This window comes from Dipodomys spectabilis, unplaced genomic scaffold (genome assembly GCF_019054845.1).
Source record: "Dipodomys spectabilis isolate Male_0828 unplaced genomic scaffold, ASM1905484v1 ptg000096l, whole genome shotgun sequence".
NCBI classification, from domain to species: domain Eukaryota; kingdom Metazoa; phylum Chordata; class Mammalia; order Rodentia; family Heteromyidae; genus Dipodomys; species Dipodomys spectabilis.
The window spans coordinates 2,188,685-2,213,092 of NW_024870773.1; the positions used below are offsets into that span (position 1 = coordinate 2,188,685).

General features: G+C 49.7%; 1 protein-coding gene across 1 annotated transcript in view; it reads left to right on the plus strand.

The window, feature by feature from the left end:
- Nucleotides 1-5,851: 5,851 nt before the first annotated feature.
- The window catches only part of Pgbd5 (piggyBac transposable element derived 5), a 40,929-nt gene continuing 22,372 nt past the window's right edge, over nt 5,852-24,408 (plus strand). The window contains exon 1 of the mRNA XM_042686213.1: nt 5,852-6,185. Within this exon, the coding sequence (XP_042542147.1) occupies nt 5,852-6,185 (334 nt within the window). The remainder of the gene's footprint in view (nt 6,186-24,408) is intronic.

A 24,408-nucleotide genomic window follows, 5' to 3' on the forward strand; every position in this document is an offset into this window, starting at 1 on the left:
ATATAGTATCTTTACATATATAGGTTGATTCAGTATTTGCATAGATTTGCATTATATTTGCATACATGAATATAAACCGTAACTATTAAAGTATTGATCTGCCCTGTGTTTTGGTGAATGGCACACATGGCAAATAGGTTTCTGTGGCCTCTGGCTTCAGCCTTCAGGTTAGTCTTCTTGGGCCAAATAAAGAGTCCTTAGAAGATCCTGGAGTGTGAAGGAGGAGGAGGAGAGGAGCCCTCTGATCCCAGGGCAGAAAAGAGAACGGCAGGCTGCAGAGATGTGAGCACTCTTGGAAGAGGCCAGGGTTTTTGTCCTACAGATGATCTAGTCTCTTTCCCATGTGAGACCTTTCTGTCACTTGTCTGTCTTTTCCTTAAGTGGCATTCCCAGGGGGAGAATACTAACTACATTGGACAGCAGTTATGGGAAGCAGGGTTGTTTCCCAACTGACCCATCCCAGGAGCTATAGTGATTGCCAGGGTCTCCAAGGCACATTCCCATGCTCAGGCACCAGAAGATGCCATCACTGACGACATGTCATGGGGTCAGAAATCCTTCTGTGGGGTTCCTCTAACCGTCTCCTCCTTCCTTCCTTTTTCCTAGTGAATGGCTATGCTGTAGGATTTCTGAAGGAAATACAGATGACAGTAAACTGTGTAGGACTCCTGAAGCTTAACTGGTCCCTGAACAACAATTAATATTGATGATTTGCAGGAAGGTTCCTCCTGAGCAGAGCAGAGCAGAGCAGAGCAGAGCTGAAGACAAATGTGCCAACAGCCCTTGCACACAGGGCATTACGAAACCCAACAGGCAGTGCCCCCATGCACCGCGCTATGGTTTAGATGCTGCTGAATGCCTCCAAATAAGAGTGGAGTGGGTGCAGTTGACAATCAAAAAATAAAAGGTGGATACCATAAGAATGCAGACTAGGGTGCTGGTATGGTGGAGGTATAGAGGTAGAAACTGGGAAGATTCAGCTTCAAGGCCAGCCCAGGCTAAAAGCTAGGCACCATGGTAAGGCTCTATCTCAAACACAAAGATAAAAATTATAGAAAGAGCCTGGTGCTGGTGGCTCACACCTGTAATCCTAGCTATTTAGGAGGCTGAGAGCTGAGGATCAGCCTGCCGATTTTCACTTTTTTAAAAAAAAACTTAAGCATGCCTTAAAACTCTTGTGCACAAGTGTGTGTGTATGAACATATTCAAAGTAACCTCATTGTGCTACATGGAAACAGTCACTATGGTGTAAAAATTATTTGCTTTTTGACTGAAATTGTAACTAATGTGAACTTTGTGTTAAAGGAGTTACTTGTGAAGTGTGCTACTCATTAAAAGGGCAAATCTTTATCAATGGAAACTGATGTGAGCCTAAAATCTAGCAACTTGCTCTGCCCTGAAGCCTGACTGGAGTCACAGTGAACTAGCGTGGGGCAGTTCTGAGATAACCTGGCTCCACAATCCATAGGGAAAAAAAAAGTGACAGTTTTAAACTTAAACCTAATCAGATTTGGGTGCAAGCAAAGGTGTCTAAGAGTTAATCCAAAACACAAATTAAGGAAAAACCAGTAAAGAAATGTAAAAAAAAAAAAAAAAAAAGGAAAGTTAGTAAAGAAAGCCTTGGAAAAGGAATTGAGGAAACAAAAAATGGTTTCCTTTGGACAAGAAAGGATTTGGAAAGTAAGTATTGTTTGTTTGTTCCAAAGCAGGAAGAAAACCCCCCAGAAGCATGTAGCAGAAGGTATGAATATGTCTTGAAAGAGAACTTATGAGTTAATTGGTATGCTAATTAAAAAACTAGCATCTCATTCTTTATGTCCATCTATGATAGTAATTGTTTGTATAAACCAAAGTTCACTTATGTGTTTGTTTATGTCAACATCCTTCAAATGAATACCTTTTACCTCAAATGCCATTTTTCCTTGTTTAATTTGTAAGCTGTCTTGGATATAAAACCTAAAGGACACCAACTCCTATATTCATTGTAATTACAAAGACCTAGTGATACCTACAATGTCTTAACCTCAATTAGTATCCTAAAGTGTTAAATGCAATTAAGAACAATGCTATTTTGATTTGATCTCCTTGTTGCTTCAATTAGGAGTAAGAGGTGATCTAGGGAATCACTGTTCAAAGCCAGCCTGGGCAGAAAAATCCCTCTCTAAATCACCAGCAGAATTCTAGAAATGGTGCTGTGGCAGAATTCTGGAAGTGGCACTGTGGTTCAAAGTGGTAGAGCACTAGCCTTGAGCAGAAGTGCTCAGGGACAGTGTCCATGCTTTGAGTACAAATCCCATGACTGATGAAAGAGATGCCAGCTGGGACAAGCCAGCGCAGCAATGAGCTCCTAGACACCCAGCACAAAGCTAGTCCTGGAGTCAGAGGGGATGGTGTCATGTCCTAAATGAAATCACGTTGTGCTTGCCCTTTCAAAATTAACCAGAGCTGGGAGAGCAAAAGAAAATAGTTAATAAGCTTGCCCATCTAATGCCCATACATATCTACCTTCTAACTGGACAGGAACTTATACTCTTGCCTTTGTTACCTGCTATTGACAGGAAATGATCAAAGCCTCTCGCCAGGCCCTTAACCACTCCAATCTAGCCCTGGCTTCTGACTGGTTATGGGCTCATGCTCCAAATGGCTTGTGCCCAGGGTGGATTTTCCTGTCATTCGTTTTAACCAGTCCTGCCACCTTGTCAGCCTTTTGGCTGGTCTTACCTTCTTCAAGTTTCTCTTTAGCAGGTTAGCAGCCCTCACTCAGGACACCACCTGGGAGCAAGCCAAGGACATCTTATTACTGCAGGCAACCAGAGGCCTCACACTGCCTTGCCCTGCCCAGCACAGACCTGGACCCTGAAGACCCCAGCCCCAGTGACTCCCTGATGCCCCCATGTCAGCAGCAAGTAGCCAGAAAAGACTACACTGTCCCTCCACTTTTTATACTCCAGGGTTTCGAATAATGGGAATCTGCTTTGTTCTCACAACTCCATGTGGCTTCCCCTTTCAGCCAATTCTTTCTATGTATCCAAAGATACATGAAGGCCCTGCCTCTCCCTTCTTTTCATGCATCTAAAGATGGATTATGAAGGATTGACTCCCTCCTTATTCTCCCAGGTGAAGCACAACACCAGGTGTGAGCTCACGTGCTCCTCTGCAGGCAGTTCATTCTGACCTTGGCTTAGCTGAAAACACCCTTAGCCCAGGCAGAGCATTCTACTCAGGGACTGGCCAAGGATTCTGCCCGTGGCCCCCAAGAGATCATAACCCATTTTTTATTTTCTGCTTCTGAGTTACAACCCATATAAACCCAGCCCCCAAATCCAGTCCCTTGCCAGCCTCCAAACACGTGGGAAGGTCTGTGCTATTCACTGGCAATAAACAGTCCTAGCCTGTTGAGATTCGAGTCTAGCCTATTCCTTCTCTGTTCTTCTCCATTTTCCTACACTTAGATAAGGCAAAACTGAACAAAACCAACACAAAACCAGCATGAAGCCAAGCAGAAGAGCAGTGGGGCAGCAGCTTGGAGAGGGGGAGCTCTGAGTGGTTTCTGTGGGAGAGACCAGGGCTTTCTCAACAACCGAGTTAGATAACAAGTAAGGACAGTGAAAATCTGTGGCATTAGGAACACATTAGTCAATTATTTTCACTTATGTTTTTATCTTTATGTATGCATTAGGATGATGCATTATAAAATATGTCCAAATAGTTATCACCATTTTTTCAAAATTTAAATTAAAATTGAGAGTGAAATAAAAACATTGTAGTATATTTTTCTATGGCAGCCTTTTTTTTTTTCTTTCTTTGGGATCCATAAAAGGAGGGTGCATTATGCCACATGTGGAGGCTAAGACTGGAAGTGGAAATTAACCTGTTGCCTAACACAGGGACTCCCAAAACTTGAGGAGTTGTCTACACAGATGGGTTGATTTTACTACCTTGGAGCTCTTTGGGAAAACTCTTCGCTAAAAGCTCAATAAGACTTTTTTTTTTAAGATTACTTAGTAATTATATGTCAAAGTTACTTGGAAGATGTTCCAATGACTCAAAGCTAAGAGATCTCAGTGTAGTATGGATTCTGTAATTATCGGCACATAATGTTAATATTAAAAATCATCAACGGGGAGTCATAAGGGTAGCACCAAGGAGAGTGAATCCAGAGAAGGAGTATTTTTTAATCGTTTCGTACTCTTTCTCTTCACAACCAGAAAAAGACCATGTGTCCTTGGCCACGTGTTCTTCTGGTTTGGAGCTGCTTGTTTACACAGAGCAGAGGGCCGAACAAAGACTGGTCTCTGAACAGTCGTTGAGTTTTTACCGGTCAAGATGTGGGGTGGCAGGCAGTCCTCTGCGAGGCTGCCTGGGGCGTGCGGGGCAGGCCTCGGGCTCGGCGCGCGCGTGTGTGTGTGTGTGTGTGTGTGTGTGTGTGTGTGTGTGTGTGTGTGTGTGTGTTGGGGGGGCGCGGGTAGCGCCGCATCGGTGCACGTTCGGGGCGGGGCGACCTCGGTGGCGCGGGAGGCGTAGCCTGTGGTTTCCTAGGCGACGCCAGGCCATCGTGCCACACCTCGCGCTGCAGTCGCAGCCTGTTGAGCTGGTAACCACCCCGCACGGCCTGTCCCTCCAACGCTGTCCGATCCCCATTTCATTGTTTGCAGGAGAAAACGTGCGGCCCTGCAGGACCGGGCCTGCCTCAGTGTCCACTGAGGACTGGCTCGAGCCCGAGTCGGACTCGCTGTCCTTCAGCTGCGCTGGCCGGGCTCCTCCTGACGGGTCCGGCTGCAGCGCCGCGCGGACCCCGGGCTGCTCCGCGGACCGGGACCCGGGAACCGGCTGTGCGGACCCGCGTGGTCGCGGCGATAGGGGCTGCGTCGCGTGCAGAATGGCCTCACTCCGGGCGCGCTCGGGAATAGCTCCCATCGCAGACACTGACTGGCGCGGGAAGGCGCGGGAGGGGGTGGGGCTCGTGGCTGCGGGGGAGCCCCGCACTGCACTGCCCGCCGCGCGGAGTTCAGAACCACCGGGCGGACAGCTCCGGGTCTGAGAGCGACTGCGCGAGCGGAGAGCGAGCCCGGCGGGCCCGAGCCGTGGGCGCCTTTCGGATCCGCCGAGCTCTCTTGGGCCCCGGCTCCGCCCCCTACCACACCCTGGATGGGCCGCGGCCGGCCTGCGGGCGACGATCCCTGCTTGAGGAGACCGCCAGGGACCCGCACCGCTTCCGCAGCCCCAGCCGCGCGCCCCGCCCCCGGGGAGGAGCGTCCTGCGGCCCCGCCCCACACGTGGGAGGGGCGTCTTGTGACCCCGCCCCACGCGAGTTGAGATCACCCCCTATTGGCCAGCCCTTGAGATGCGGGGTCGTGCTTGCCCGCGTTCCCCGCGCCATGTGGAGGAGTGTCTTGCGACCACGCCCCTCAGGGGGGAGGGACGTCATGTGGCCCCGCCCCGCGCGGGCCGGGCTCCCCATTGGCGGCGGCTGAGGTGCGCGAGGCGGGCCCGCCCGGCGGCTCGCGCCCGGGAAGGTCGGCGGCGCAGCGCGGCTGCCGCGGGGAAGGCCCGCGGGGACGCGGCGGCCGGGCGCGGCGGGGACGCAGCCGGCGCGGACGCGGGCGGCAGCGGCGCCTGGCACCGGAGCCCCTTCCCGCCGCGGCCGCAGCCGGCGGCGCTTAGCTCCGAGGCGCATCGCGGGCGCGCGGCCCGAGCGGCCAAGACGGCGGGCCGGCCGGGCGCCGGGCGCCGGGCGCTGTGCTGCGGGCTGCGCTGGTGGGGGGCGGCGGGCCGCGGCGCGGGCCCTGGGCCCGGCGCGTGCGGCTGGGAGGCGCTGTGGGGCGCGGGCGCGCGGGCGGCGGCCGGGGCCATGGCCGAGGGCGCGGGCGCGCGCAGGCGGGCGCCGGCGCTGCTCGAGGCGGCCCGCGCGCGCTATGAGAGCCTGCACATTTCGGACGACGTGTTTGGGGAGTCGGGCGCCGACAGCGGCGGGAACCCCTTCTACAGCACTTCGGCCGCCTCGCGCTCCTCCTCGGCCGCCTCCTCGGACGACGAGCGCGAGCGCCCTGCGCCCCCGGGGGCCGCCCCGCCGCCGCCGCCTGGCGCCCCGGCGCCCGCCGAGCTCGAGCTAGAGGACGAGGCCTGCGCGGGATGGAGCGCGGTGTTGCGGGACCGGCCGTCCCCGCGCTTCGAGGACACCGGAGGTAAGGTGCCGTCGCGCCTGTCAGGTCCGGGAGCGGCGGCGGCGGGGAGCCGGGCCAGGCCCCGTGGGGCGGCCCCGGGCGCTGTCCGGCGCCTCCCACTGCCGGGGGCTCCGAAGCTAGTCACTGCTTTTGTGGGGCCGGCGGGGTCAGCGCCGAGGGCGTGGCGGAGCGCGGCCCGGGGAGCGAAGTAGCCGGAAGCCTGGCAGCCCGGGATCGGGGCAACCGGTGAGCCGGGGAGCCGGGCAGCCGGGCAGCCGGGGAGAGGAGCAACCGGGGATCGGGGGAGCCGGGAGCAGGGCCGCTCGGGCCTGGACTCCGCGCCGCTCTTCGCTCATCTGGGAAACTTGGAGACCAGCCGGGAGGCCGCGCCGGACGCCAGCGGCCGCCTGCGCGGGGCTGTTTCCGGCGGCGCCGGCAGCCCCAGCGCCGTCCTGCTGCCCGCGGAGCCGGGCAGGCGCACGTCGCCGCCGGCAGCCGCCGCGCCCGGCCCGGGGAGGGGGGCAGCCGCCGCGCCCGGCTGGGCTCCAGAGCTGTCCCGCCCCGGGGCCCCCAGCCCCCGCCCCGCCTCCAGGATCTCCAGCCCCCGGCCCCTCTGCTGCCCCGCCCGCGGTCCACAGCTGGGGCGTCCCTCACTGCCCCCTCCCCAGCCCCCCGGCCGAGTGGAGAACTGGGGAGTGGCTGTGCCGGGCACGACGCGGCTTTACCCGCCCTCTCTCTCCTCTTACTTTATTGCTGGCGCTTGAACCCGGGCTGTCCAGATCGCCACGCTGCGGCCTGCTGGAGGCCTCAGGCTGCGGGGCTGGGAGGGCATGGTCTGCGGGGCTGGCCGCCTGTGAGGGTGGTCGTGGTGGGTTTGGGGGTGGCAGGGCAGTGCTTTGGGTGGGTGAATTGTAAAGTGTGATCCTTTGCACCGTGGCTGAGCGTGCGATTTGCACGAGTCACTATAAACAGTCTTTTATACACACCGCATTTTCCGGAGTGTCATTCAGGCCTCCTGCCCTGGACGGCTGTTGTCCACATCAGCTCTAAGGTTGTTCCAGCTCAGAGCTCCGGTTTGGCAGGCCTATGCCAGCATCTGTGATCCACTGTCTGTCTTGGAGCATGCCAGGTCTAAGTCTACCTAGGAGCAAGCAAGCCTCTTAGATTTCAGAGCAGGAGGGGAATTGTGCTAGGTTGTGCCAGTTATGAGTGAGAATCGGGCCTGGGCTGGTTCAAGAAGGATGAACACTCCGAAAGGAATTGTAAAGCAATCTTGTATTTCTTACTAATCTATAATAGGAGAAATTCTGCAGCAGGGCCCTTTCATCTGTCCAGTGCATTACTCACAGTTAAGAGCAGTATGGCATGTCATTTGGTGTTAGGTTCAAATTCTGCTTTCGGTGTTCCTTGTCCTTTAAGTCTAGAGCTAATTTAGAATGTGCTCTCCCTAAAGAGAGTCTGGTGTGCACGCAGCAGGGTGGAGGGGCAAGTTCCCTGGTTCATGATGCTTGAGTTCAGGTTCACTGAAACAACGCACTGTGGTTTATGGGGCCTTAAAATAGATGCCAGATCCAAGTTGGAGAAATCCTGGCGCCTCATTAGCATGGATAGCAGTGGATGTGTTCAAGAGGAGAGGAGGAGTGGAGGCCTTCAGCCTGCTGTGGCACACATGCTTCATTCAGCATTCTGTGCTGCTCACTTGTAAGGAAAGCAGCCTCCTAGTTTGGTCTTCTGTCTTTGAGGTCCTGTTTGTAAACAAATCACATGGTGGGCAGTGAGGAGGAGGAAAAGACAGCGAGAGCAAGTGGAGAGCAGGAAGGTGACATTTGGTCTAAAATCAGATTTTATTTCAATTAATTGTTGGTGGTGCTGGGGTTTGAGTCACAGCCTCATGATTTCATGGTTTGCTTTCTTGCTCTACCACTTGAATCATGCCTTCAGGTTTACTTTTTGCTGGCTATTTTGGAGATAAGAGTTTATTGAACTTTTCTGCCCTAGCTAGCCTTGAACCATTATTCTCTGGATCTCAGCCACCTGAGTAGCCACTGACACCTAGATGATTTTTTTCTTCCTTTTTGATTTTGGCAGTACTGGGGATTGAACTCAGGGCTTGCTAAGCAGGTACTCTACCACTTACACGAAGTCTCCAGACTATTTCTTTTAATTTTTAACTTGCTTCTTTTTTTTTTTTTTTCTTTTTGAGAGGTTCTTGCTACATAGCCCCGGCTGGTGACTAATTTACAGTGATGGCAGGTCAGGCTGGCCTTGAACACAATACCTCCTACCTCAGCCAATCAAGTAATCAGGTTTCATAGTAGAATGTTTGTAATTGGGAATGCAATCCAATGAGGATACTTAGCTTGCCCATTGTAAAAAAAAAAAAAAAGAGGTATACACTGGTATGTAAATGTGACAATACATAAATGTGTAACAGTGTTGTATGTGAATGTTCACTGCCTGTGCTACTGAGAGCAGAGAAGGCCTCAGAATGACCCAGGAACCTTCAGAGTCCTCATGAAGGGCTTGAGGACCTGCTTGCTTTCTCAGCTGGAGTTGGAGCTGCCCTGTGGCCCAATGATGGGAGTACATAGTGCAAGAATTGGAACCCAGCCCTAAAAAGTGTACCTTTGTAATTATGAGTGAGGATCTTGGCCACCTTCAGGCTAATATTCCCAGTCTCTGTCTGTGTTGCCTTGTTTTCAGCTTCCTGGAGCATGTCTCCAAAGTTCACTAGTGGAGGGTCCTACTCCTCTGTCTCCTCTGTCTCCGTTTCCTCCTCCTCCTCCTCCTCCTCTCCTTTGCTCCTCCAGCTCTTTGCCAGCTTGGTGGTGTGGGCCCTCTGTCCAGAGGACCTGAATATACACACTGTGCTTGCTGGTTGACAGGCGGTTAACTCTGCTGGGATAGAAGGGCGTCATGGGATCTGTCCTGGGAGCACAGGGCCCAATGCCCTATCCAAGCCAGACTTGCAGCATATTCCCTTAAAATAGCCCTGCAGTCTGTCAGCCTCATTGCCTGCCTGCTGTGCAAATAAGCAATGCAGCATGCAGGCTCACTTTTGGAAGCAGCATGAAATTTGGGAGGTAGCTTGGCATCCTAGGTCAGACTCCTTTTGATTTTCTTCCTTGGTCTTGAGATTGGCTTTCAGGAGGCAAAGGAATGGACAGGTTCACACATGGAGGGAGGGAGGACTACTGTCTCTGGCTTTGTGAGGTCTTGGTTGTGGCTAGCTGGGATTGGGCCCTTTGCCTTTTCTGTTAGTGGCTAGACTTCTTAGAAGGGTTTTAAATTCATGTACCCTGCCAGCAACCCTGTAGTCATCTGGAGGGAGGCCTGACCTTGAGAAGCAAGAGAGGAAGCTATGTTAATTAGCATTGATGATAATTTTGCCCTTAGAGTTTGCTTCTAGTTTATTTGGCTTAACATCTTTTTTTTTTTTGGTTGGTCGTGGGGCTTGAACTCTGGGCCTGGGCGCTGTCCCTGTGCTCTTCAGCTCAAGGTGAGTGCTCTACCTTTTGAGCCACAGCGCCACTTCCGGTTTTCTAGTGGTTTATTGGAGATCAGAGTCTCTTGGACTTTTCTTCCCCGGGCTGGCTTTGAAGAACCGTGATCCTCAGATCTCAGCCTCCTGAGTAGCTAGGATTACAGGTGCGAGCTACCGACACCCAGCTGGCTTAAAGTCTTTGACTAGCAAGAAGAGGAAATCTTTCTCCTGAGGCCAGAGTTAAATAGAGACCCTTTGTCTTCGAGGAGAGCCTGGACACTGGAGCCCATCTGTGGGCTCACTGGAAACAGTTCCTGCTGCCTTGGTGTTGTGCCAAGCTGGAGATGCTAGGGATGCTGAAGCTCAGGATGTGCTTAATAGCAAACAGGCCCACCATAGGGGTCAGAGGAGGCCGCTGGGTTCTCTTCCAGGATCCTGTGTAGGAGAGGCAGGACCGGGGCTCCTGGTGATGCTGCACTGCTTTTCCATGGACAGTCAACCCTTCATCTTCACACAGCCCTGGGGCAGAGAGGTGATTACCTCCACTCTGCAGAGGACAGGGTGTGGCTGTCTTTGCAGTCATGGGGTGGTGAGCTGACCTGGTTTAAAGGACTGCTGCATACACCTGGCCAGACCTGATAATTCAGGAAAGGTGGACCCTTCCTCCCCTTACCTCCCCTTTTTAAACTGGAACTTCTTTTGTTTTGAGCCCAAAGCACTTAAAAATATATATATATACAGGAGTTAGAGTTGTTTTTAGCTTTTTTGAGGGGTACAGCATTCCATGGGGTTCAGCACAAACAGCTGTGTGTAATCAATGCCCCAGTCAGATAAAGAAGAGAGAAGAACCTTGAGTTTTAAACACCTCTATTTGAATCATGGCTGCTCCATGTTCTGCCCTGTCCCAGGGAGCTCAGAAACAGCTCAGCAGGAAGTAGGCCTTGGGTGTCTTCTGGACAGGGCGATGGGCAGTTCTAGAGTCCCCAACTCACTGTGATTTTTTCTCTTTTTTTTGTGACTCATATTTTTATTTCATAAGCTGTTATAAGTTAAAGTGAATAGATTTTTAATATTCCTTGTAGCATTTTACAAGTGCAACAGAAGACTGGAGGAGCCCGATTAAGACAGCTGTAGTTCATTAGATAAATGCTGTTGCTTGTCATCACATCTGTTCACAGCAAAGTTTTGGAAAATAAACACCAATTATTCTTGCAAAGAACAAGTTTATCTAAAAGTATGGAAAAGTGTTAAATACAATGTCTTTAATTTACATGACAAGCAATAAGAACACAGTTTGGAAACTCATCCTGCACACTGCTAACTTCAGACACACAAAGCATGGAAGGGGGGAGCTGGCCCATTTGGCAATCTGACTCCCACCCCATGGTTTATCTGCTAAGGTGATTTTTTTTCTTATTAATGAGTAATTTGTGTTTATTTTAGAAGACAGAAGAAAAGTGATTAAAAATGTGAAACCCTCATAATTTTCTATTATCCTTCCATGTATTGTAGACCAGATGATGGGTGACCTTTTTGTTGTAATTAATAAATTGTGAACATTGTAATTTAAATTTGACAAAGGTATTTTAATGGGTATGTAATATGCTGCAGTTTTCTTTGGTTAACATTGGGTTTGTTGTCCTCTTGTTTTACTTACTGTTTTACTACTAATCAGTGAGATTGTGAAACTGTGCTTGAAGCTTAGTTTGTGTCCACATCCTTCATTTGCTTCTTAAAAGGATCAAAATAGTATCAAGGGAAGGATTTTTCACTTTTTTTGGGGGGGGTCCGGTCATGGGGCCTGAATGCTGTCCCTCAGCTCTTCAGCTCAAGGCTAGTGTTCTACCACTTGAGCCACAGCGCCACTTCCTGCTTTTTTCCCTTTTTGCTTATGTGGTGCTGAGGAATTGAACCAAGGGCCTCATGCATGCAAGGCAAGCGCTCTACCATTGAGCCACCTTCCCAGCCCCAGATTTTTCACTTTTTCAAAAGGCTTTTGGTGATTGCTGTGCAAGAGCCTTGCTTACACTCCTCTCAGCAGTGAACAACAAGAACTGTTGTTAGTTTTTCATTGTTGGGACAAATGCCTGAGAGAATTTCAGGGAAGGAGGATTTATTTTGGGCCCCTGTCTCAGAGCTTTAGTCCTAGGGTTTCTAGTGCTGAGATGAGGCTGAACAGGTGTGGCAGTGTGGGGAGTGTGTGGTAGAGAAGCGCTGCCTGTCTCTCGGCAGCCAAGCAGCAGATGGGAGTCAGATGGAGAAGCAGCCCCAGGCCAGGTACATGACCTTCAAAGACACATCCCCATTGACCTGAATACTCCAGCCAGGCCAACCACCTCATATTTCCACTGCCGTCAGATTATGAATCCATCTGTGCAGTCAGAGCTTTTGTGAACAGTCATCTCTCAAGGCCCCATCTAAGCACTGCCTGCAGTATGTGAGCATCTCAGTGGACATTTCAGGGACAGAGAAAGTAATAGGAAAAGCTAACATGGAAGACCTGTCATACATGACTGGGTTGTGTGTGGATCTTTTTGCTCTACTTGGATGGTAATTGCAAATAGGCATAGAGTAATTTTTAATGTGTGCAGCCTGAACTCTTGCAGGCCAGGTGCTTGTAAGTTGATCTTGCAGATCTAGAGGCTTTACATATAGTTCTAGGCTTTGAGAACTATGGGCTTCAAACTTTCAAAGCCAGAGACTTACAGCTGTAGGTTTAGGTCAAAGCTTATTGTCCTGGGCTTTAAATGCCAGTGGCCTTGCACCCAGCAGCTAATGTGACTGCTTTCGAGATTCGGGTATCAGGAGCCCGTTGGCTTCTAACCTTCGGTGGCTCTGGATTGTTGTAGTGACTGCAGGCAGCAGTCTCTTGTCTGTGGTTCATCGCAGCTCTTTATCTTCTGTGCTCTCACTGTCCACCATCTCACCTGCCCAGGACTCCCACAGTCCTTTGTTGTATCAGCTTCTTCCGTTATTGCTGCGGGCTGATCTCTGGAATCCTTCAGCCTCCTAAGAACTGCTGGCACTGCTGTTCTTGGGGCTGGAAGCTCAGGTTTTGTCTGCTGTATCCATGATTAAGACAAGTGGGGGGCTGGGAAGGTGGCTCAGTGGTAGAGTGCTTGCCTCGCATGCATGAGGCCCTGGGTTCGATTCCTCAGCACCACATAAGCAGAAAAAAAAAAAAAAAGCTGGTACTGTGGCTCAAGTGGTAGAGTGCTAGCCTTGAGCTGAAGAGCTGAGGGACAGCGCCGAGGCCCAGAGTTCAGGCCCCACGATCGGACCAAAAAAAAAAAAGACAACAAGTGGGTAAAAAAAAGTTCTGTTCAGGAGCCTAATGTTATATCACTGGAAGACAGCACACAGGAAAGAAATCTCCTGGACTGACCTGAAAAGACTGAAAACTAACCTGTTTAATTAGCTAAAAGAGGGGTGTGGAATTCTGTACACAGCTTCTTGTTCAGCCACAGCCTTGTTGGTGCACAGCTTCTAGTTCTGATCAATCTCTTAAGCTCACATATACACCAATCACCTTTGGGCCCAGTCACACTCCATCCCTAGTTCTGAGTGCAAATAACTGCAGGATGGGCAGGGCCATCTAGAGATCACCAATACTTGTCATGGTGGCAGTTAAAACCCAGCAGGTGTGGGGCTGGGAAGGTAGCTCAGTGGTAGAGTGCTTGCCTAGCATGCATGAGGAGGCCCTGGGTTTGATTCTTCAGCACCACATAAGCAGAAAAAAGCCAGAAGTGGCGCTGTGGCTCAAGTGGTAGACCGCTAGCTTTGAGCTGAAGAGCTGAGGGGCAGTGCCCAGGCCCAGAGTTCAGGCCCCACAACTGACCAGAGAAAGAAAGAAAGAAAGAAAGAAAGAAAGAAAGAAAGAAAGAAAGAAAGAAAGAAAGAAAGAAAGAAAGAAAGAAAGAAAGAAAGAAAGAGAGAGAGGGAGGGAGGGAGGGAGGAAGGAAGGAAGGAAGGAAAGAGAGAAAGAAAAGAAAGAAAGAAAGACTGAGCAGGTGCAGCTCGTCTGGAGTGGTTGTGACTGGAGCAAGTCATCTTGCAGCAGAAGTCATGGCTTCAGCCGCAGTGTGGTTCCATTGTCCTGAAGTCAGAGTGGAGCTTCCTTGGAATGACTGTAGAGCATTCCAAGCCCTGGTCCACCATGATGACAGTCCACCCAGTCTCCAGAGGTGGGGCTGCTTGTTTGACAATTCCCTGCCCAAGTCAAATGAGCACAAGGGAGGAGTCTTACATCTGTCAGTCAGGCAGCTGTCTGTCCAACAAGTTTGATTATTCAAAACATAAGAGTGGGTGCTTGCAATAAAAACCAGTGAGGGCTAGGAAGATGGCTCAATGGTAGAGCGCTTGCCTTGCATGCATGAGGCGCTGGGTTTGATTCCTCAATACCACATAAGCTGAAAAAGCCGGAAGTGGTGCTGTGGCTCAAGTGGTAGAGCCTTGAGCTGAACAGTTGAGGGACACTGCCCAGGCCCAGAGTTTAGGCCCCCAGCCAACAAGAAAACAAACAAAAAAACCCAGTGAACATTCCCAGCATCAGTCCCTAGCCAAGCATCTACAGGTGAACTCTGTCTTATCTCTGTCTACTTACTTTTCCTGTGGTTGCTTATGCTCTTGATGTTATAGCTAAGAAACCATTGACAAGTTCACAATCTCTGTGAGGAGTCCCTGTGTTTTAGCATTCTAAGAATGTTATTATGGCACTAATGTTCCATTTTATCTGTAGTAAGGTAAAGCACTTGTTTTTGCTATGGATATTCAGCTGTTTCCGCTCCATTTTTTGAAAAGATAACTCTTTCCCCTGTTGAATTATTTTGGCCTACTACCAAAAGTCAAGAGACTGTAATTCATGTTTCATTTTGATAATATTTTTGTCTCTTTCTCTTCTCAAACTTCAATCGGTGTCTATTTCTCTACAGTCATTTCCCCAGTACAAGATCTTTTAAGAATTTCTATTTAACGTTTTATTATACACAGTCCCAGGGATTTAACTACTATCCTTTTATGTCACACATGCATATGTAAACACCTAAATGCATGCACAAGATATACTAAATACACATTTTGTCCAAATAGCTAAATGTTTGCTTAGGGCTGACGCCAATTGTAGAATGACCTACCTAGAATACAAGACTACTGCTTGAAGTTTTGTTTAAAAATATTACATTAAGAATGTTTGTAGTCAAGGATTAACAATGTAGTGAGTAGCTTGGTTGTACCTGGAGCTGCTCTACTGTGCATTTGTGAAAAGGAAGAGGTGTTTGCTTTCATCTGGGGCTTGGCTACTTCTGATTGTGCAAGGTGCCACTGCCACTGGAGATTCCTCTTTCCTTTCTGGTGGCAACTCTTAAAGGTGAAGGGTTATCTTTCTTTTCATCTAGACTTGAGGCTTTGGTCAGTGGGATGATGGGATTTCATTGACTAAATCCATGAACAAGCAAACCTTGGCACATCAGGTGTTACACCCCTCCCACAGCTTTTACTTCTGACATTGCTGAATGCCATTACTGCTCTCCAGTCACTCAAGAAAAACTAGAACTGTTGCAATGGGTAGTGTGTTTTCCTTTCTAGAGCATTTTTCGATTTCTGCATTTTGGATTTCAGTACATGAACGTTACCTTTGGTGTCTTCTTCCCTGAATAGACAATACAGTAGGTATCAGGGACAGAACACTGCAGGCTAGGCAGTCTCTTGTCTGTGGTTCATCACAGCCTTTTACCCTGACAGATCAGGACTCTTCCCAGAGTTCCCTGGGCTGGTAGAGAGGCAGAAACATGGATGAATACCTCATTAATCCAGCTGGCTGTCAGACTGTCATGTGTAAATGTACAAGACACAGAAGGAACACACTACTTCTGGGAAGGTTTTTTTTTTTTTTTTTTTTTTTTCAGGAGGAACTTAATAACTAGGATTTGTAGTTTGGGCAAATCCTAGCAATTCTTCATCTTTTAATGACTGAAAATGGTGATGTGTCTGTGGTAATCATTTCAACATTCAAATGGAATGTAGCTTTAGTCTCTAGACCTTAAAATTACAAGCAATTGTCTTCTTGTAGCATTCCTATAAAGTCTGTTAAGGTTTCTATTTATTTATTTTTGTTGGTTCTAGGGCTTGATTGAACTCTGGGCCTGGGTACTGTTCCTGCACTCTTCAGCTCAAGGCGAACTCTCTACAACTTGAGCACCACTTCTAGTTTTTGGTGGTTAACTGGAGATAAGAATCTCATGTACTTGCCTGCCAGGGCTGGCTTTGAATCCTAGCTACTCAGCCTCCTGAGTAGCTAGGATTACAGGCATGAGCCACTGGCACCTGCAAAGTCTGTTAAGTTTTGATTATTGAAAATAAATTTCTTGCTGTACTTAAATTTTTTTTATTGTTACTATAAAGGTGATACAAGGTTTCACTTATATAAGTCAGGTAAGGAGTACGCTTCTTTTAGGACAATGTCACACTTCCCTCCTTCCCTCCCAATTTTTCCCTTCTAGCCTCACACACAAGTTGTGTCATTCATTTTCAACAAAGTGTCTAGTGAGCACCAGGTTGCAGTCTTTCCTTTCTTTATACTGTCTTCTGTTTTGGTCTAGCTGGACTATGGAACTTTGGTCTGTTCCTGAATTTTTTCTCCCCTGGTGCTGAGGACTGAACTCAGGGCATTGCTCTTGCCAGGCAAGTGCTCTTCTGCTGGGCTAAATCCCCAATTCTGTCCCTGAATTTTTAAGTTGAGTTTCCATTTTTAATTTCCCATCATTGCTAGATGATGAATTCCCAAATCAGACTTTTTCTTGAAATAGTTTTAATTTGAAATTGTATGACTATAAAATTACATTAAACTTGTATGGTCTGTTACTCTTATGCAAGCTAATACATGAAATGATTCCAAAACATTATAATTGTGATATAGTCTAAACTATTAATTGACCTTGCATCATTAGTTACATTTTATAACTGTCAGTTCTGAAGGAATAAATATTCTGTGTAAAGGCATCTGGTAATATTCATAATATTTATAATGTTTTGTCTACCATCATTTCTCATTCTATGTATTTGAAAACCCTTGATCTCTTTTTTGTTTGAAAAACTAACAGATATTATTACCTTTATTCTTACAATGTACATATATGTATATATCTGATAATACATACATATTTTAACTTACATAGATTTTCAGTCTGTAAGGAGCATAAGTATATGTTCAGGCTGAGTTACATCTGGTTGGGAATTTTGTTTTTGTAGCTACAGGATTTTTTCCCCATGTGTGTTTCAGTGAGTCCCTTTGAGCACTGTGATTATTTTAATTAAAATTAAATTACACCTGTACCCCCTGCTGCTGTCTCTTCCTGTATATATATACTTCTTCTGAAAAGGCTTCTTGCCCCTTTTCTTTCTTTTTTTAAAAAAATTAATTGTTACCATAAAGGTGATGGATGAAGGGTTACAGTTACATAAGTCAGATAATGAGTACATTTCTGTTTAGACAGTGTCACCCTTCCCTCCTAGTTTTTCCCTTCAGTCTCCACCCACAAGTTGTATAGTTCATTTTCAACAAAGTTTCAACTGAATACCACTGTTAAATTTGTTCATCCTTTGTCCTGGCAAATCCTTGCTAGCTACACCTGCCATCCTAGTAACCTGTTGTGGTTGCTAGGTAACAGGACTTGTCTGTGAATGAGCCATCTAATTTCGTGGTTCTGCTGGGCCCCTGGGTCTGTCTTCCTGTGGTCTGAGTTGCAAGTCAGAGCATCCCACCCTTCCTTTGCTTCTGTTTCTCCTGCACGGATGTGTGCCAGTCTCGTCAGGGTTCAGAATCCTGCTGGACACGTCAGTGCAGAGCCAAGGAAGGCTGGGCCAAAACTAGGAGCAGCGCACCAATGTGCAGAGCCCTTGACTACTGAGTGCTGCATCATGGAGGCCCACAGGCTGGGGTGTGTGCTGGGCACCCTGAGCCCTTGAGTGTGTTCTGCCAGGGGACTGCACAGCCTGTCTTGTTTCCAGCTCTGTCCTGAGCACCTGCTCGTGTGTGTGCAGATCTGTGTGTGTACCTGTGCAGGTGGGTGTGTTCATGTAGGCTTGGCATGCTTGCTTCTGTGTATATTTGTGATGTGTGTGTACTTGTGCTTGTGCAGATATGTGTGTGCCTGTCCAGATGTGTGTATTCATGCAGGTGTGAATATCCATCCATACAGGTGCATGAGTACATCAGGTGAATCATGGTTGAGTGAGGTTCCCTGCTCCTAAAACAGGCCAGATATATTTGGCTGAAATGGTTTCCAGTTGTGCAATGTACCTTCCAGCCAGGTGTACCTCCAAACCCTTAGAGAGCCCACAAGGGTATAGTTTCATAGAACCCCTCTGGTTTGCAGCATGATGCTAAATGAGACCGTTTTATATTGCCCATTATAAACAAGCTTGGGATTCTCATGGATTTGATCTGGGACACATCCTGTGGGCAGAGTGTCTTCCCACCGTGACCCTCTGGGGTTAAATGCAGGACATGGTAGCTTGGAGAGGGGAGCGACCTGCCTGGTCAGCCCAGGAGTGGTGGGGGAGGGCTGGGCAGAGTTGGTTTCAGCAGTGATTATGGAGCGATGAGCCAGGGTTGGAGGTGGCTGTCCAGGTAGGGCTTGCTCTGCTCAGGGGGAGGTGGGTGACACCCTCCATGCTGGGCTGTAAGAACAGCTGTAAGAACAGCTCTAGCCAAGGGTTGGGTGTTCCAGGAGATAAAAAGTAGCAAGCTGGTTTTGTTGAACCCTGGGGTGAAGTGTGGGGATATTTTGAGGAGTTGTAGGTGGAGTGTGGGTGAGAGGTTGGGGATTCTGTGAGATGCACAGTCCCTTCAGAGATGGAGGAGCAGAGAGCAGGGAAGGAGCCTGGGAGACCCCCAGGACCACCTCCTCTTCTCTGAGCTCATGCCGAAGCCCCCATGACACATAGCAGGTTGGTTTCAATGTCTGGGGGCAGAAATCTGGGTTCTAGATGCTTTGACCTTCCCCTGTGCTGTGTGAATCCTAAATCCATAAAGATAGGCACTGGACACCTGAGGTGGGCCTCCTGTGTGTGCCTGTTCCTTCTCTCCTGTCCTCCTGCTTGGTGGCTTGCTTGTCCTAGGCCCAGCACACACTGCTTTCTTGCCTGGCTGTCTCTCCTGCAGTTCTAGGTGCTTCAAGGGTTGTACTGGGTTGTTGGGGGAGGGGAAGGGTGGACAGAGCAGAGCAAAGCCTTTTGTTCTCTGGGAACATGGGGGCCGTACCTGGACTTGTAGGCCAGCAGAGCCAGGCTGGTGTGAAGGATTTGGAGGTAGAAAATCAACAAAGGCACTTTTCCTCAGAGCTCCACATGGAGGGGTGTGTGAGAGAGGGTGGGGCAGAGCCCTGGCTCTGAGATCTCCTGGAGTTAGAGATAAAATGGTGATGGACCCGGTACTTTAGAGGAGGAAGGAGCTCCTGGAATCAAGTGGCATTTGAGGCTTTCATAACGTGGGCGCTGGTGGCCACCTGACATCAAAGCCTCAGTGGCTGCAGATAGGAGAGGTGGGCCAGAGCTACGTGTGGTGTCCTGGAGGGCTCTCCCTGGGGCCCCATCCTAGGGCTTGCCACGGTGATGCCTGCTCCCCCTCCTGCAGCCTGTTGTGGGAGGGGTCAGGGAGCAGAGAGCCAGCTGGGGCTGGCGTCAGCTGCAAACCAGCACCTGGCAGCTCCAGAAAGCGCTTTAAAAGAAAATCAAAGGAAGTCAGGTTTTCATTTGCGCAACTGGTAGGATAGCTTTGCCACCTTAGTAAGCCTCAAGCCAGCCTTTTGCTCTGGAAAGTTTATTTCATCTCCTGCTCCTTTCATACCTCATTGCTGAATCGAGCAGACCCAGCGGGATTCAGTCTAGCTTCCTGTGCAGGTGAAGTGCAGCCCAGCACCCCTCAGGCTGCTCTTGCTACTAATGGCCTGCGGCTCATTTAATCCGATGGTGTCAAGATCAGCACCCACCTTGGAGCCCTTGGGGGCTGGCTGTTGTAAAGCCTCTTCTAGTTACCTGCTTTTGAACTGGTGAGGCTGAAGTTTGTCTTCCTAGAGACTCTGCTTTCTCCTTTCCTCCCTCTCCCTTTCTCTCTCCCTCTTTCTCTTCTGTCCCTACTTCCTTTTCTCTCTCCTTCTGTCTATATCTTCTGTCCTTCCCTCCCACCTTCCCTTCCTCCTCTTCTCTCCTTCCTTCCCTCCCCTCTCTTTCCCTCCCACCTCTTTCTCTCCTCTTTCTCTTTAACTCCTTCCTTCCCTCCCTCTCTTTTGCTCCTTCCCCCCTCTTTCTCTCTTCCCTCCCTCTCTCTTTTCCTCTTCCTTCTCTCTTTCCCTTCCTCCTTCCCTCCCTCCCTCCCTCTCTGATGTCAAGCTTGGTGACTCCAGCTTTTTCTGTCCACCTTTGTATTTGGGCCTAAAAGTGGAACAAAAGCCTGTGTGCTCAGGCCCTGTGTGATATGTGGCACAGGTGTCTGGTGTTAGGATTTTCACAACACCAGCATCGATGTGAGCTGCACTGTGGTGTGTACCTTGCATAGTGATGCAGTCTGAAGAGGAGTTCCGTTTCTGCAGAATCCCCAAGGGCAAGGAGGGAATAGACTTTTACATCTCTGCAGGGGAGAAAAAGAGGGGCAAAACAGGCACATGGCTAGACTGTAGTGCCACGTGCTATTTGAGTCCTCCCACATGATTCTGTGAAGCACAGGAAACTGTCAAGATGCCATCTTGGCCCCTTACCTGGAGTTGTAATGAAGCAGACTGTCTGTTGCCCCACCTACCTCCATGTACCAGGCACCTGTCTGTGGTGATGCTTTCCCTGGTGGCCCAGCCCATTCGTCAGTATGGACACACTGGCCCTGACCCTCGATGCAGTCCACCCCCATGAGCCAGCTGCTCCTAGTGTATCAGGAGGCCATCCCCCAGCCCTGCAGTTCCGAGCTGTGTAAGTGAGGGAGGCTCCTGGAAACAGATGGGGTAGAGTCTGAAAGTACACAGTGATCACACCTTGGCTCCTTTGGCATCCTCCCCAGGTCTCCAGATGATGGGCCAGGGTGGGCACAGGAGAGAGCCAGCTGACAGGAGCCTGCAGGTGTGGTTGCCTGACTCCTGGCCTTCCAGTGTCCACCTCCTTGTCCTTGTCGCATGGCTTGATGTCCAAGGCTGCGAGCTCCTCTGCACACTTCCAACTCCTGAGAGCACACAGCAGCGCAGCTGCAGTGCATGCCTGGGGTAAAAGAAGGCTGGGTGCAGGTCCTTGTGAGGGAGCCAGACTGGCCAGCTATCAGCCTTGACCATACTTGCCGGCTGCAGGCTGCCAGGTTTGGTGGAAAGTTCCTCCACGTAGTTAAGACCAGGGGAGTGGCCATCAGGGACCACGGCCTCCATGTGCACTCTCTGGCCTGGGATGAAGCCAGAACTCAGTATCCTTCCTTAGTGACCAGTCCCTGCTCCTGTTGTCTATTCCAGTATACCAGTGCTGCTCAGCCCTGAAAACATTATCCGCTGTCTGCGCTGCCTGGCTGGCAGTTGCCTTGCATTAAAGATCTCATGACCCGGGTGCCTCCCCCTCCACAGGCTTGCTAGGACTTCCAGAGTGAGTTCTCGTTCTTCAGTGAGTTCTCTTTCTGTTCATTCTGTGCTGTTCTATCCTTTCTCTGGGGCTGTGGCCCACCTAGCCTTTCCTAGTTATCCCCTATAGGCCTCAGCTTCCCAACAGTCCTGACAAGCAGCAAATCCTGCTGAGAGCCCACTCTGGCCAAGTTAGGGGTCTCTGTCCCCCCCTCCCCCTCCTCCTCTAGCCAGCCATGAGGGCCTCCTTAAGACTTCCTTCTCCCAGGCAGCCCATTTTGTCTTTATTCTAGTTCTTCTCTGACCCACACTGATTCCCGCATAAGGAATTGAACCAGGGTCAGGAAAGAAAGGTGCCATCAGGAAAACCACATGTCCAGTTGGCTCTGAAACAGTGTAGTCAGGCCGTAGAGAGCAGGGTGGTCCACCCGCCCCACCTCTGCTCACCGCTTAGAAAGCTGAAAGCTTTCTGTCAAAGGCCTCTATGTTGCTGCCACTGATCTGCTAGACTGCGGGTTTATTAAAAAATAAAAAGCACTTTTAGCCCATGCTCTAAAAACTCCAGTGTCTGAAAATAGAAGGTGATGGGAACTTGCCTTCCCTAGTGGGCTGGGGCCTCCTGCCGGCCCTGAGTGCAGGAGTGTGTCTTCGCTTAGAGTTGCTGGGTCAGAACCTTGAGCTTAGCCTTGTTTTTTCCCTCCCTCCCTTCCTTCCTTCTTCCCTTCCTCCCTTCTTCCCTTCCTCCCTTCTTTCCTTCCTCCCTTCCTTCCTCCCTCCCTCCCTCCCTCCCTCCCTCCCTCTCCCCTACTCTCTTTGTCTCTCTCTGTCTCTGTCTCTGTCTCTCTCTTTCTCTCTTTCTAAAAATCTCACTTTAAGGAGAAAAGGCTCAGGAGGGAGGTGAATGCATTCCTGCAGCTCTTTCTTCTTAAAATCTCTCCCTGCTGTGGAACATGGTCCGATGTTGGGCACAGGGCTATGTTTGAAACTGGGATGATATTTGTAAAATCTAAAAAGATAATATCTAAATATGTAGAGATTTCTTAAGAAGGAAAATGCTAGTCATCTCCTAGGAAAAACTAAGGAGGAACTGGAGAAGTTATGTAACTAAAATGAAAGGTCAGTAAGTAAGTGAGTTGTGGCAGCCATGCTGGTGATGGAGTTAGCTGGCTAACACCTGGTTGATGCTGAAGCTGTTTCTCTTGTACTGGCTACAGTTATGAGAGGGAGACTGTAAGATAGGTGCTGACGGTGCCCTGGCCTTGCTCATCCTGCTGCTGTTCCTAGGATTCTCAGTCTCCCACCTTGTCCCCAGATCTTGTGCATTGGGAGAGAAGGGGAAAGCCTTCTCAAGATTCATTTCCATTTTTCCTAGCACCAAAAGCCGAGGAGCCGTCTCTTTAAACTATTGCTTAAAATTCTTCCTTGAAAAAACAAGGCAGTGTCTTGCCAGCCCCCACCACCATAGGAAAAAGTCTTTGTAATTACTAAGCATCTGCCTCTCAGCTCAAGGCTTGAGGCCCCACAGCCAGACGCACTGTGAATCAGCAAACAAGAAGGTAAAATCCTCAAACACCCAAAATGTGAGCCTGAAATTTCACCCCAAGGCTGGGCATGAGTGTGTGCTAAGAGAAAAATATCTCTTTGTTCAGGTTCAGCTGCCTGGAAAAGAATAGGCAGCTGTTTCTGCTATCACCTTAGCTGAAAGCAGAGCTTAGTGACTGAAAGTGTGTTTACATACAGTCAGTCCTTCAGCCAGGGACTGGCTGTGGCTGGAGGGGGAGGTGAGCTGCAGCATCTGGACACCAGCAGCCCCAGGTCAGCACAACCTTTCTGCAGATAGCTTTTTAGAGCAAAGGGTAAGCACTAGGAGGAGGCTGGGAGCTGGGAAGGAGCTGATGATGCTTCACCAGGCTTTGGATGTATAGTTATGATATCCATTTCAGAAAATGAGGAAACGAGGCCAGGGGCAGCCAGATCTTGTGGGAGAGACAGGAGCCCTGGGGTCCTCCTCTGCTCCTACTACCTGTCTGACCTTGGACCAGAGTTGCTCTAAGCTTCTGTTTCTCTATCTGGAAGATAGAGAACTTATCTGTAAGATAGAGAGCTTAAGGGGCTGCAGACGGGCACTGGTGGTGATGTCTGGTGCAGGGACGACTTCAGTAGATCGAATCTGTTAGCAGAAGGATAACATGCCAGAAGGTTGGCCCTGTGTTGCCAGGGTTGGATCTGAGCCTGGTACTTGTGTCCTTATTACAGCATAGTCTCGGGGTACTGTGCTGTGCACAGCATAGTCTCGGGGTACCATTCTGTGCCATGTGGCTGAGTCCACAGCCTCCAAAACCTCTGCCTTCGTCTTCCACTCAGACCCATGATCCAAAATGTGACTGCACATCCTCTTCTCACAACTCTAGTGTCTGGTTTTTCTTAACACAATATTCACTGATTTTCTTAAACAGGTGAAGTACATGATTAATAGTTCCCTAGTTCCCTTGATTGCCTCCCTTTCAGAAAATATTCCTGGCAAAGAAGCCAAGTGCCAGTGGCTTATGCCTATTATCCTATCTACTCAGGAGGCTGAGATCCAGAGGATCATGGTTTGAAGCCAAACTGGACAGAAAAGTCCATCAGACTCCATATCCAATCTACCACCACCAACGGCCCCCCAAACAATAGCAAGAACTACAGAACAGCAAAAAAGCAGGAGTATAGAGGCATGGCTCAAGTGGTAGAGTGCCAGCCATGCAAGTAAGCTAACCAATTTCAAGGTCTTGAATTCAAATCTTGAGTTTAGTATACCCAAAGAGTGCCTCCTTGTCACCCCTTTGGGGAGGGCTGGGCAGCTGATACCTTCTCGCCCCCTCCAGGCAGGCAGCTCTGCCCTCAGTCCAGGGTTCCCTACTTGCTTTCCAATCTTCCTCTTGTTTCTGGATCCCTTCAGCTGCTCTTCCCTTGCTCCTGCCTTTGCTCTGTGAGGTTATAGTTCCTACTGCACAGCCCTGCTCTGGGCAGAGCTGTGCACAGGCTGTGGTGGAGCCGTGGTCTGGGGACATCGTCCATCTTCTTCTCTGGTCCTGTGTGTCTGCTCACAGCGCAGGGCCATCTCAGTCCCTGAAGTGCCCATGTGGCTTGAAGGGTGTGCAGGTCCCTCTTCTGTGGGTGCATGGCGCCTCCCCAAGGG